Below are 14,160 nucleotides of genomic sequence, written 5' to 3' on the forward strand. Positions count from 1 at the left end.
CACTTTTGTAAACTTTATCTGGAAGCCTTAAAAAAGAAAAGCTGCTTACGCCTGACATGGAAGTAAGTGACAAGGAACCCTTTGCTTGGTGATCATAGTGCACTGCCACTGTAGAGGCAAAGTATCTCCCTCTAGGCAGCAACAAACTGAACACAGTGACATGGACAGTGTTTCCACACCTGCTAGGGACTCTGGGAAAACAGCTTCATCTTTACAGCTATCCTAGCACAGCTGGATGTAGCACCCTCATCTCCACATACATCACCATATTTTGTTAAGCACAACACACTTTTAGTGAAGTTTTAGCGAGTGAATGCATGTACAAAAAATAAACCTGGTATTTGCGTACGGTCATTGTCAACTCGACTGGCTTCCCTAGATCAAAAGGCTTTCTTTAAGGGACATTTACCATTCAGACATCACAGCACACCATTTGAGAATCCTTTCCTGTTTCCTTCAAAAGGCAGAAATAGTGAAACCATTTACCAAGAGCCAGAAACCAGATAAAGCTAATAAAAGTTATTATTTCCACTAATCAGAGTGTCTTTCCTTCTTACTCAATCCTAGTTTGTGCACTCCCATATGATAACATATAGGCTGTGAAAAGCAGAAGTATTAGAAGTCTTCTTAACTACAGGTTTTTAGTGGAAAATAGACTAGATTTCTACACTGGAATTTCTAGTAAAAAAGTAGTACTTTATTACTAATGAGCTACTCCCCCTGATGACATATATATTGCTAGTGATAGATACTCAATAGAGATGATTTTATCATAATGAAACTAATATAAAAAAATTTTATTCAAAAAGTGAAAGGGTATATTTCCAAACACTCAGTGTCACTAACAAGTATTATGTTTTGTTGAACTTTTGCATACTTCTTAGAGAAACCACTCTCAGAACTGTTAAACTCTAGCTTCAACATATGAACTCTTCATTAAATGGACATGTCCTTCATACTTGCCTCCAGTATCTTCTATCCAAAGTTTCCTAATTTTAAAAATGTTTATTTCTCTACTACACACACCCACACCCACCCATTTTCAGTCATTCATTGCTATTTCCCTTTGTTTTGTAGGCTCGTCCAAAAGGAGAAGGCCTGACACCATACCAGGGCAAGAAACGCTGCTTTGGTGAATATAAGTGCCCCAAATGCAAGAGAAAATGGATGAGTGGAAACTCCTGGGCTAACATGGGACAAGAATGTATCAAGTGCCACATTAATGTCTATCCTCACAAACAGGTAGGAGAAATGCAGACCTGATGGCAACAGGCTCGGAGCTAGGAATGCTGTTGACTTTGTAAAGAGTGGGTAAGACACAAAGAACTTGACATGGGCTGCAACATACCACAGAGAATGTTTCCCAGATGAGTTGTCTCAGTCCTGGAAATCTGGACAGGTGTCATCAGAGTTGCAAAATTTGAATGTTCTTTCTTTCAGTACAAATACCTCAAACCCAAAATCTTTACCTGTCTTTCTTAAAGAAAGAGACTGTGGGGCTTTTTAATCTTAAGAGTAAAAAAAGTTCAGCAATAGCAATTGGCCTTCTAGTTCTGATTCTGTTCATATTTACACCAATTTATTGTTTCATTGCACTGGTTTCAGCATGTGTACTGCTTTTTTCCCTTGTTGGATTTTCTCAAGGGGCTATATCCACTTACAAAGAGTAGTGATAAAAGAGAACAATATTAAGATGACTCTTGCCTACAAAACTCACTGGTTAACAACACTAATTTAACATAAGAATCTCAGAGTTTCCAACGCCTCTTGTTCTAACCTCTGTTTAGACATCTTATCTAAAAAATCCAAAATCCAGGCTGAGTCACTTATCACATGCATGGAAGTAAGGTCTTGAGGGTGAGAGAAATTACAGGACCATTGATAGCACAAGACCATTTATAGCACAAGTTTATAAATATTTACCTTGTTCTTCAAAATTCTTTTCATCATTTATGTTGATGTTCAAAGGGTCAAGAAATCATTCAAGAGGTATCCCATCCACACTGCACAGAGGCATTATAGACTTAGAAGTGTACATTTTTATAGTAAAGTTTTGCAAGCAGGCCACAGTGCAGAGCCGCCCCTCATGGTGTGGCTGGAGGAGTCCAGTGTGCACTAAAGCAGTACTAAATCAGACACACACTGTGGGAGGGTTGCAATCTGCAGTGCTTCCATAAGCTGTGCCTGCCACCAAGCCACATACAGTGCACTTTCCTGGGGAACCATCCCAGCACATGCAGTGCAGCTCTCCACAGTTAACCCCATCACTGTTTCCATGCTATTCCCTAAGCACACCATAACTCATGGATGTGGAGGAGCACGTGTCTATCCATGTGTTCCTGTCCCAGCAGCAGGTATTGCAGTTATCTGAGATTTTCAAGACAAGAGTGCGTTTCAGCTAGGCTTCCCAATATAAATAACTTGTAACCAGTCACTAGTGCTCTTCACCAAAATGTCAACTTTGACCCTCAAGCTGAAATATTCTACATACTTTTGTCACTGCCTCACCTCCATCTGCTTCTATTTCTCAGTCTTACCACTGTTGTCCTTTCTAGTCCTTTTCATTCTTCCAGAGGGGTCCTGTGCTGCTTCTGATGAACCACAACAGCAGCAGGCAGGCAGTGAAGGGAGCAGCATCAATTCATGCACAGAGGCAGCAGCAGCAGAGAGCTGCCAGGCTGCAGGAGGTCTGTGCTGCTGCTTGGCACAGCTGCCTGTCTGCTATCCCATACATGGAACTTGGACATGCATCCAGTGCCACACCAGGCTCTCTAAACATTTATCAACATTTATAAGTGGGTAGCTGTTCTGCCCCATTTTGAAAAATGTATCTAGTCACTGGTGCTCTTATACCAAAAACTGTATTTTGTAAAAACACAGTAAACAATTTCATTAGATTTCAATATATCTAGTTTGAGAATTAAAGCGCAACAAAGTCTTGCTCACTTAATATGGTTTGTTTGTTTTGTTTTTTTAAATAGCACTGCTACACCACCTTAACATTTTCCAGATATGTTTCCTATTTATTCTTTAGATTTTCGTTATCTTGTTGGTACCTACCATGGCAGAGGCCTCATTCATGTTTGATTTCCTATGCATTTCTAGAGGTTTTTAAGCCCTCACTTCCCTCTCAGTGGATGTCCTCAGTTAATTATGTGTGCCTTCTGCATTTACTATATCGGATCAGAGTATTTGCATTCTCATCTGAATCTTCCACTGAACAGGTTTTCCAACTTAATTCAGCTGCGAAAATATCTTGCCTCCCCCTACACACCATGATTCCCTTGTGTCATTTTAACTCCATTTGAAAAAATCGAGTGTTGCAGTTAAAGAAAACAGCAGACAGAAACAAAACAGCAATGTCCACAATATATGATGTGATTGATCATATAGAAATAATCAATAAATCGAATTTTTTCTTCAGTTTAACAAAAACCAGATGAACTGTAGCAGTCTGACCTCCTTTCAAGATCAGACAGTATTTACTTCTAGTGAAATAAATTATTTCTCCTTTCAAGCAATCTTGTCAATATTTCTCTTCAGCAATGTGCTGGAATTCATCATCTCCTATTCGTACTCTTTGCCCTACCATTTTGTAAACATTTTTTGTGACCTAACAAAAAAATTATGTTGGAACATAATTTTAAAAAGTAATGGTCATTTTTTCAGCAGATGAAAATGACTGCTGGTCCCTCAACATGAAGTAACCTTTTGTCAAGTTACAAGAGCTTCCAAAACTGTAAAAACTATAAACATCTCAGCCCACATCTAAACCAGTCAAGGAGCACAGTTCCCTGGTGAGGGCATATGATAGAAAGTTTCCATTCAGTACATTCATCAGGAAAGCTCACACAGGTCAAACCAACCCCCCCATTCCACACCTGGTCCCAGGCAGTGGCAGACACAGGAAGGGGTGTGTGCATAGACAAGACAAAACAGTCACCTCTGAGGATTCTTCCCCAGCCTCTTGTATGGCTTAGTGAATATCTCTGCATTGTCCCAGTTTGTCACCGAACAGATCAAACCATTCAGAGCCTATTAAATAGCTGAAATCCAATCTCAGGCCACCAAGCCTGGCTGCATCACTGTCACTGTAGGAAAGTAGGATGCATGTGCCCAATTTAGGACAAAAATTTGAAAATCTTATTTCAGGATTGCTCAATATTCATTATAGTGAATTAGGAGTTTCTTCTCGATTGCCAGGCCTGCCCTTTTCTCCCATCCTCATTTCTGTAGCTGTATTTCATTTTCCCCAGCCACTTTCCCAAACCCATGGACTTCCCAGTACTGTAAGGTTTGTCCATGTCTCACAAAGAATGGTTTGGTGCTGAAGTACTCCCATGTAACTGCCTCAGGCAATAATATCAGAGTACTGAAGATCCTAATCTCCACTCTGGATAGCTCTGGGGTAGCCATTCAAGCACATATGTTGGCTCTGTGAATGGCTCATGCAGCTATGCTCAAATCTTGATTTCCTATGCATACCTTTCATTAGTGAGTCCCTGGAGAGGAGAGCAGCCACACTTTCCTGCCACCTGCTCATTGTTCTCGGAGGCTCATTCACTCCAGGAAACTATCCTGGGCAAGTTCCCCACAAGGAATGCCTCAATTCAGCCCTATGCTCTTAGTCCACATGGCCTAGCTGTGAGAATGAGTTTTTAATCTCTCTAGGGCAGGAAAAGTCTTCTCAGCACTTGTACAGCTGTATATACTTTAGAGTGCTCTAAAAATACAGCTCTAAATCTCTGTATTTAAAAGAGATGGTGGAGCATGTATTCCAAGAGGTAACACAGGGGCCTGACAGGAGGGCTGCTGACATTCATTCCCCAGCTCATCCACCAGGTAGGGAATCAGGTGATTGTCACACCTGAGCTGCAAAACTGCTCCTCAACCAAGCTTTGCTAAATTATTCCACTCTGTTCCTATTTCTGCATTTTCACCTCACTCCCTCAAGTGACAAACCTTCCCATGGGAGTGCTTACAGGAATGCACAGAACATGGAGCAAAAACCATAGGCCCACTGAGCTCAAGCCTTACTGGAACTTAAAGAGCTATCCAGACAAATTTGCTCTATAGCCATTTCAGAAGTTGTTTCCCAGGTAGTTACTTTAGCTACTCTAAACATAAACAGGAATCTCAGACTTAAACCTCTCCTGTTCTTCCAAGGAATTTGGATTTTGTGGTTGTTTATGCTCCTTCTTACCCTGCTTCAGCAACAGAGCCAGTCCTTATAGTCATTCATCAGCATGCTTGGCAGTGTAACAGCCCAGATGCCAAGCTCTGAATTCTCATTTTCTTCCCCTGCCTACTATAGCAGCAACATCTGCGCCCGTGGTTATTTCCTGGCTGGCCTCTTATCAAGGCTTCTTCTCCGACTCTGTGGCTAAGGCCAGTGCTGTTTGTGATGACAGCTGTTGCACTGGTGCAGAACCAGCCATCTGGTGACTGACTTGTCCTCTTGGACACTATTTTCTTCCAGCTGTCAGGAATTTACTGTTGGACTGGAAATAATTTGGTATGTAAATACATACCTCATGATACTCAAGTTATTACTTTCATGGGCAATTCAGTGGTCTCATCATAATTCCCATATCTGAGTGCAACCACAGCCACCTTGCTTCCCTCAGTAATGGGGAGGGGTGGGTATGATCACTCAAGCCCAATAAACTTTTCAGCAGCTTGAAGCCTACAAGTATGATCTTTTGACTCTTTAGATTTAATAAACCCTCCCCAGCATGCCCACGCTTGTGTACTCCAGCTATGGGAATACACTTCACCTCAGACTGCTGCTTTTCTGAATTCTTAAAAAAGAGATTTTCACCATTTCCCTCATGCTGTTATCATTCATTCCTAGCTGGCCTGTCCCAGAGGCATGCTGCTGACAGAGCCTGCTTGCTCTCTTTAAGCATCCTGCCTCTGATCTGTTGCCTTCTTATCACTGTCTCTTGGATTCACGGCGACAGCCCAGGGCCTTGGTCATGTCTCTCTTCCCCCAGGCAGATAGAAAAGCAGAGGGGCTGCTGCTTAAGAATGGACATTGCACTTAATCTTTTCTTCCCCAGGGCCCAATTTTTTTATTGGACTAAAAAGTTACAAATTCACAATATCATATGTTTCTTGAGAGAAGCATGGCTCCTTAAGACTGTTAACCTAACAATTATCCTGCCAGCAATAGCTGCAGAATCTTTCTATTCACATTCCTAATCTGACATTTAATCATCACATTTGCTGCATTAAGATTTGATGTAAATGAGTCCAGAAAATTATTTTTAAGTGTTTTCTCTCATTTGAATTCTGATGTGATCCTCTATCCATCAGTGGTGCAATTAAATTGTTCCATTCCACAGCAGAAAATACAAACAGAAACAGGCACATTATTCCATTCTACACCTTAGTGGAAGCAATTTCCCTCAGGATGTCCTAGTGATGCTTTCTTTAACACCTAACACTTCATAAGGGTGAGTTTTTTGTTTGAGATCTTTGGGGTTTCAGCTGACTGTTGGGGAATGCACAGGTCATGCAGTACATCTAGACTGGAACAGCATTAACTCATAGTCAAAAGTTAATTTGCAGGTCAGGAATTGATATATAAATATGAATTTCTGTCAGCTTCATTCCCCTGCGGCAATATCTTTATTCACCACCACCAAATGCTTTCCTGGTGGAGCTGCACAAGATTATTTCCACCCTGCAACTACCAGGAGAAAATTAAACAAAGATGCACAAAAGTGAAGTCCGGAAGAACACAACTACGGATGCTTTTACAGTTAAAGTCTCCATTTAATGGAAAAAAGGATACCTTTCCCCTAAGGAACATAGCAGGATTTACTGTTGTTCTACAAGCCCCATTTCACTGCTTTCTAAGAAAAAGAGTTAACTTTTCAGCCAAATAGCCTGTCCCCTTCTCCACACCCTGTCCAAGTGCATGGCTGAGTGCTCGGAGGCAGTGCAGGGCTCTTGCAGCCTCCTCAGTTCCTGGTGCCTCCTGCAGAGCTCGGGCAGCCCCAGAGCTGACACAGCGTGCAACAGCCAGGCCCTGCTGCACACTCCTGTGCCAGTGCCCTCTCCTTCCATCACACCAGAGCTGGGGATGAGCCCAGCCCTGATGGACACACAGCTCCGTGACTAACATCCTACACTTTTGGCATGGTGTAAGAAAAGGCCCAGGAGTATAAGGTTATTACTTTTAGGTTCTCCTCAATTAGTAACTGACAGCAGCAGGACAAGAACACTTGATACTCAGGGTGCAAGAAACCCATGAAGAGAAAACGGCAAATGGAGATGAAGTGGGATTTCATTTTATGCAAAAGTTGGGTTGAAATGGTTTTGAGACACAAACCACACAAGTACACTACCAATTTCAAAGCCTCAGCCCTCCACCACCTCACCAGAAGTGCAGCCTGGGCTCTGCACAGCTTCGTGCCTTCCAGATGGCCCTTGGCAACCTGCTTTCCTGCATTTGTAACCCCTCTCTCCCCAGCCTGTGTCGTAACATACTGGTAACAATAACAGTTCTGAAATCAAAATGCTTTGCAGGCCAAAAAGCTGAGCTCAATCAACGCTGGGGGAAAGCAAACTACGGAGAGCTATTGTTTCTGAAAACCATCCAAAAACTCTTGGCGCTTCAAGGCATTCCCAATGTCCTTTGCACTATTTCCAGGAAAAATGATTCCCAAGGCCTTGCATATTAAAAAAAAAAAATCTGGCTTATATCAATAAACATGATAACTGCTGTATTTTTCTCTTTAATCAGAGCACAGCTAGCATGTAGAAGCAATCAGAGCTATTTGACAATAGCCTGTTTCGAGTGTAGCATTTCAAAACTCTCATTCGCTGTTCAAGAGTGTAAATTAACCCCTGGGACTCCAGAACCTGCGCTTCATCTTTGTATATTTATGTAATGCAAATTCTTGAAGAATATTTGTGGGCAGATGTTGGTGGAATAAGTGGTAGATGAGGTAGAAAGGCAGTTTTCTGACCAAGCACACTTATTCAACTTGCCTGTCTTGTGGAATAAGCAGCATCTGGACCAGTGCTTGGACTGCAAACTTAGGAACAGAATTGCTGGTTCTGATCTCAAATCTCAACATAGTGACATGAAATGTTTAAAGCTCAGTAGGGTTGCAGGGCATTCAGACATAAAGAGTGCATCTACTTTCCTCATCTGAAACAGGAAATCCACTTTGCAGTTGAAATGTAAATAAAGTTAGACTCAAAGACCTACACGGTGCAGGACAATATCATGGTTCAAAACACTGATTCAGAAACAAACTATTGCCAATCACTACTGAATCACTCCTATATATTGTTCTGCCTAGATGTGCAACATAAGAGTGTTGCATCTAAAATCCAGTACAAGCAAGCAAGAATTCACTGACATCCCTTGTTCAAAAAAATACAATATGTTTTGCATCATTTTAGCTATTCAGAGAGAGAAACCCTTCTACTCCCCGATTTATGAGCAGTTCTTGCAGTATTACATAGCCAAAAAAAGAGCTTTGAATATCTCTGTTCCTGTCCACAGAGTTTCAGGTAGGTGGCTTGACAAAGAACTTACAAATGAAATCTTAAATGATCAGGTGTACTTTAAGACCTTACAGGTAAAGAAAAGTCTTTAAGATTAAGAGAGGTGTTAAGACATAAATGGCCAAGATGGTGTAATTTTTATTTACTCACCCACTGCTCCAAGAATCACATTTTGAAGATATAAGCAAGGGTCTAATATCCCTGTAAAAACAGTGAGAAGCTTGCTAGTTTTCAGATTTCACATCACATGCTGTGTCTACCACAGTCCCATGAAGAACTGCTGCCTTCATGGCACTGTGCAATGAAACAGCCTTTCAGATACATTTCATGAAAACAGATCAATTATGGGTTAGGGAATTTGGGAGTGTTTTCCAAGCAAATGGTACACTTTATTAACTTCTACCTCACATCTCTATCACTTCCCTACCTACCAGACTTCCCAAACCTTTGACTTTGTCACAATATTTAACTTGGGTATTTTATTTTCAGAATGACTGTGAGGCCTTTTACATGCCATGAAAAGTGAAAGCACAAATACCTAATAACTATGAATCAGCTTCATTTCCTCCAACATGCTGATTTCATGAATATTATTAAAAGTACATAATTTATTACTCAGATTCAGTGCAAAGGATTGTGTCATGATGTTGGATTTTGCTTTGTTTTTGTTTAAGTTTGGAATTTTTTAAAATTTTATTAAAAGCTTTGCAGCTGCTCTGCTTCAAAACTTTCAGCCTCAAAACCATGGGACTACTTATTGGGAAAGCACCATTTAGCTATGTAATATCTGTGCATAGTATGACAGTTTTCTTCATGTAGCAGCTAGTCCTAGCACTGATAATCCCTGCTCTGCATTGCTGGGTAATGGGATTCCCAGGCTTTAGCTGTTAGTGCCTTTGGGACATCTAAGTTACTGGAGCTAAGCAAATGAACTCTTTTGTTACTGCTTTTTAGAAATGAAGTCCTCAATTCAGTATTTTTGTGATTTGTCTGCAACAAAGTTAACAGCACCTTTATGAAGAATGACATTGAATTGTGAGGTCACTCTGAACCAACGTAGAGCTGAAGGGCTGAAAAAATCACTCCAGACCTTCAGGAAAGGAACATGGCACCTTTTTAATTACCAGTAGAAAGCTCAGTTAGGGCCTAACAGTAGACTTCACATGCTGCATAAAGAGTACCAAGGAAAAAACCTTGGATATAACCTGATTTCCTTCCCACCACTGCAGAGACCCCTGGAAAAGCCGGATGGCCTGGATGTGTCAGACCAGAGCAAAGAACACCCCCAGCACCTGTGTGAGAAGTGCAAAGTCTTGGGCTACTACTGCCGCCGTGTGCAATAAACCTTCACCGTGGCCTCTTCCCATCCCCATCATCCTGAGAGATTCTCTGGCAGCATGCCATCAACAGCAGCACAACAGATCAAGATAAAAGCTAAAATAATTGCCAATATTGCCTATCTAATAATATGCCTTACCATTAATAGAATGTAACATTTCTCCTGTGCATGTGCATGCATGCAATAGGTATTTACAGGACTATGATTTGTATACATATATATGTAAATGTATATATGTACACACATAAGGTGTTACTGATGATGTTCACAACAGAACTACAGTTACAGGTTCTGCTGATTGTTTACACAGACCCTATATCACAGCCAGGTGAAATGAAGTACTTTTCAAAAGGCAAGGAATAATATTCGCAAGGAATATTTGTTACATGTATGGCTTTTGCAGAGGTTCAGTAACTGTGGGGCCACTAATCGTAAGCACTCACCCACAATATGAACACTGTTCTTATTATATGACAAGACAAAGGGAGATGAAACAAGCCACAGCATAAAAGGGGAATTACTGCTTTCCCAGTTTTAGAAAGTCTTAAGAGTTTGTGCTGCTGATTTCTTGGACTTTTTTCTATTTGTTTCTCTTGGGCAGGGCTTAGGCAAAACAATTTTTGCAGGACATGAAAAAAAAAGTGAATAATTGTTTGAGGGGTGTGGGTTGGGTAGGAAGGGAATGCCATAAGATTCCAAGAGGTTTTTGTAGGAGACAAAATTGGCTTGCAAATGCAACTACCAGATCCTTCTCTTGTCATATAATCCCACTAACATGGCCCCTTCTACGTGCATGACATGTTCATTAGGCTACAAGCACACTAAATTTACTATGAATAAGGGGATAAGAATACTTCAAACTGACCCCAATATCCTTAACTAAAAGATTAGCCAAACTTACTATTTATAGTATTTTAAAAGCCACTTGCTGGAAATATTTTTATGTCCTGTTTTCTACTATAGAAATTTGTAATTATATGAAACATGTTAGCCATAGGGGTGTTTTAAGGCATGGAGAACACTCTATATAACCCCCTTTCTTTATGTCTTCCTGAAGAAGACCTACATACCTGGGGAGAAATTTAGGAATTATATTTCATTGCCCCATTTCAGGTAGAACTTTGCACAGGGACAGCCTGCTGCAAAGAATATCTTGTCAGGGATTGGCAAACTGAAAGTACCTCGAGACAGTATCCTGATTGTACGTCTACGTGAGAGTACATTGGCAAAAGGACTCAACAAGCAATTAATTTGTAGCATTCATTAAAAAATTAGAGGAATAATGTTTGAGGTTGGGGGGAGGGGGGTTTACATCAGCAATTTACATTTTTATGAAGTTTCCTTTAGGGAGATTGATTTGTGTGAATGATACTTAGAGAAAATACTTTAAATCCTAAATAACTTGATGTGAACTAAATGTGTTCTGAGGACTAGCTCTGTAATGCAAAGAAAGTGGGGGGTTTATGCCAAGTGATAGCAGGATGTTACCAGTATGTCAAGACAAGCTCTTATAAAGAAAGTAGAGAACTTATCATGAGTATTCACCTAGGGAACATGAAGCTCCTGACAAATCTGCTGCAGGGTCCAGCTCTTGTCATTTCCCTGCTTTGCTATAAGCAGGGCAAAATTGCATCTGCTTGTTTGGTGGGAGTGGCAGGTACATGTCTTGAAAACTCTATTATTTATGGGCAGCCTGAGTGACCCAGCCTGCTGCTCATAGCAATGGATAAGCATCCTGACTCCTGGCTTCTGACCACAACTCTCCCATAGCTCCCTGATTTTGGGCAAGTCACAAGATCCTTCTGGATCTCAGTTTCCCCAACTGCAAAAAGGGGGTAATAATACTTTAGCATACCTACCTCACAGGAGAGTTGTGAGGTTTACTTAATATCTCTTAAGTGTTTTGGCATCACTGGATGAAAAGTGCTGTGTAATGCTAAAATAGAATTAACTAAATTAATCACGTGGAAACTACTTTTGCCCAGCTAGCAACTCCAACTAAAATAGCTGAAAATAATATTATTGAGAGTAACACTAATAAACAGTTCAGTTGCCTCAGTGAAGATATGCAGTTTTAGCATTTTCAAATGCAAACACATTCTTTTGCAGAGATTCACAAATTAACTTAGAGAAAAATTCTCTCAACAAAGATACTAATCTGTCCATACAAATAAGAAAATACACAAGCAAATCTAGGGGTGGATTTTCTAAGCTTGACCTCTAGGATTAATCTCAATAGTTTGTTTCAAGCATGAGTAATTTTGAAAGAGGAGCATTTTAGACCAGATCTATTTTTTGCTCTTGAGCACTTAATAGTACAGGAACAAAAAAAATCACCTAGATGGTTCACATCTAGCTAAACAACATGTAGAAAAACCCTCTTAGATGAAGATAAGAGAAAACCTTATTTTATTTTCTCCCTGAAACTAAGATATTGCTATCAAACATTTTGTTCAGTACTGAAATTATCTCCCTGTTATGATAACCACTAAAACCAGTAAAATACCACAACTCTTGATATAGCTGTATCACTAGATCACACACCAGCAGGTTCTGACAAAAAGCTGACTAAAAGATGCCATTATAAGCATTGGTATTTTCATGACAGTGCCCTATTAAGAATTGTTTATCCATATTCAACACTGCAAGGCAATGCCTTTAGTTTATGGATTTTTAGATTATACTAAAAACACACGTTATCTACTTTAACACAACGTCTATAAGTGTAGCATAATAACTCTTGAGAGCATACATATGAGAGTTCAGTATTTATATTATGGATGTGTTCCTAGGCAGGAGACATATAATTTAAGGGATACTTAGCATATCTGTAACAAAGAGGAGAGCAGATCTCCCCCAGCCCTAGCGCTGGGGGGAAGCAGATGAAGAACACAAGGTGTGGGGAAGCACGGAGTGACACTGCCGTGGTTTTACTGCCTAAGGCGAGGCACAGATCCGGCGGTGCCGGGGGCAGCGGGAACCGCGTCCCTGCGCAGGCTGAGCCCGGCCCGGGCAGGAGCGCCGAGCTCGGATCCCGTCCGGGCATCTCCTCCGTGCGCAGGGTGAGCCCGGCCTGGGCAGGAGAGCCGAGCTCGGATCCCGTCCGGGCATCTCCTCCGTGCGCAGGGTGAGCCCGGCCCGGGCAGGAGCGCCGAGCTCGGATCCCGCCCGGGCATCTCCTCCCTGCACAGGCTGAGCCCGGCCCGGGCAGGGCAGGAGGGCCGAGCTCGGAGCCCCCGTCCCTCCCTGCGCAGGCTGAGCCCGGCCCGAGCAGGGCAGGAGAGCCGAGCTCGGAGCCCCCGTCCCTCCCTGCGCAGGCTGAGCCCGGCCCGGGCAGGGCAGGAGCGCCGAGCTCGAAGCCCCCGTCCCTCCCTGCACGGCCGGGCCGCCGGCACTGCAGCTCGAGGCCCGAGCACTCGCTCCACACTGAGCCTGTGCAGTGGGAGCGGCTGGAAAAACACATCCACATAATTGTGTGTAACAGCTTATGATCATTGGGTTTTAGTTAGTGGCACAGAAGGGACATGTCTGAATTTTTACTTCAAAGGAAAGAAAGGATGATGGATTACAAAATAAAGATTACTTCTACCCCCTCCCTCCCCACACAAAGGGAAATCACCTAATCTAACCAGCTCTTTCCAAATTAGAAAAAAAAAAAAAATGGTAAAGGTGCAGATTTTTGATGGGAAAAATGAGGAATTGATTTATCTTTTAAATTTTAGTGACTGCTTTCTGATGTTCTCTAGCTCTGCACAGAGAGCATCATCTAGCAATTGTTGAAGGCATTAGTAGACAGTATTGGCAGGAGTGAAGCAAGCATCAACAAAAAGAGTTTTAAATCAATACAGGTCTCCCTAAACTTTGTATTCTTTAGGGATGTACCTGAGAGCAGTTTGGCTCTGTGCATTTATTTGCAAACTGGATTTTCATCCTCAGATGCTTGCTGTTGACAGCCCACCAATATATTCTGTCCTATTCTTTTTTTAAATTTTCACCTTTTTTTAAATTTTTTTTTTTAAACTTGCATTTATTTCTTTAAAACCAGCAACAAAAGCCAATCAAACAAATAAACACCCTGCAATTTGTTTAATGAGTTGGTCATAACATTTCATGTCAAATTTGGCACACCTCTGGAAAAATGTTTAAGAAATTTGAAATGTGTGTCATAGGTTTTTAGCTGCTTTAACCTAATGAGGCTACAAATGAAGGTATTACAAATTCTTCATTTAAAGGCAATGAAGAAATATCCTAGTCGTTTAAAGGATAGCCCCATTTTAGCCAGTTACTACTGCTGC

At 41.4% G+C, this 14,160-nt stretch overlaps 1 protein-coding gene across 2 annotated transcripts in view; it reads left to right on the forward strand.

Moving 5' to 3' along the window:
* ZCCHC24 (zinc finger CCHC-type containing 24) overlaps positions 1 to 13,599 on the forward strand; it is a 104,843-nt gene extending 91,244 nt beyond the window's left edge. The window contains exons 3-5 of one of the 2 annotated variants that reach the window (XR_012581090.1): positions 1,078 to 1,242; positions 9,756 to 13,056; positions 13,120 to 13,599. Coding sequence is in view for 1 of the 2 variants with exons in the window: in XM_005481527.4 (XP_005481584.1) it covers positions 1,078 to 1,242; positions 9,756 to 9,869 (279 nt within the window). In the remaining variant the exon portion in view is untranslated. Of the gene's footprint in view, positions 1 to 1,077; positions 1,243 to 9,755 lie in introns of both variants that reach the window. The other variant, XM_005481527.4, reaches the window with a different exon arrangement.
* The last annotated feature ends 561 nt before the right edge of the window (positions 13,600 to 14,160 follow it).

This window comes from Zonotrichia albicollis, chromosome 7 (assembly GCF_047830755.1).
Source record: "Zonotrichia albicollis isolate bZonAlb1 chromosome 7, bZonAlb1.hap1, whole genome shotgun sequence".
NCBI classification, from domain to species: domain Eukaryota; kingdom Metazoa; phylum Chordata; class Aves; order Passeriformes; family Passerellidae; genus Zonotrichia; species Zonotrichia albicollis.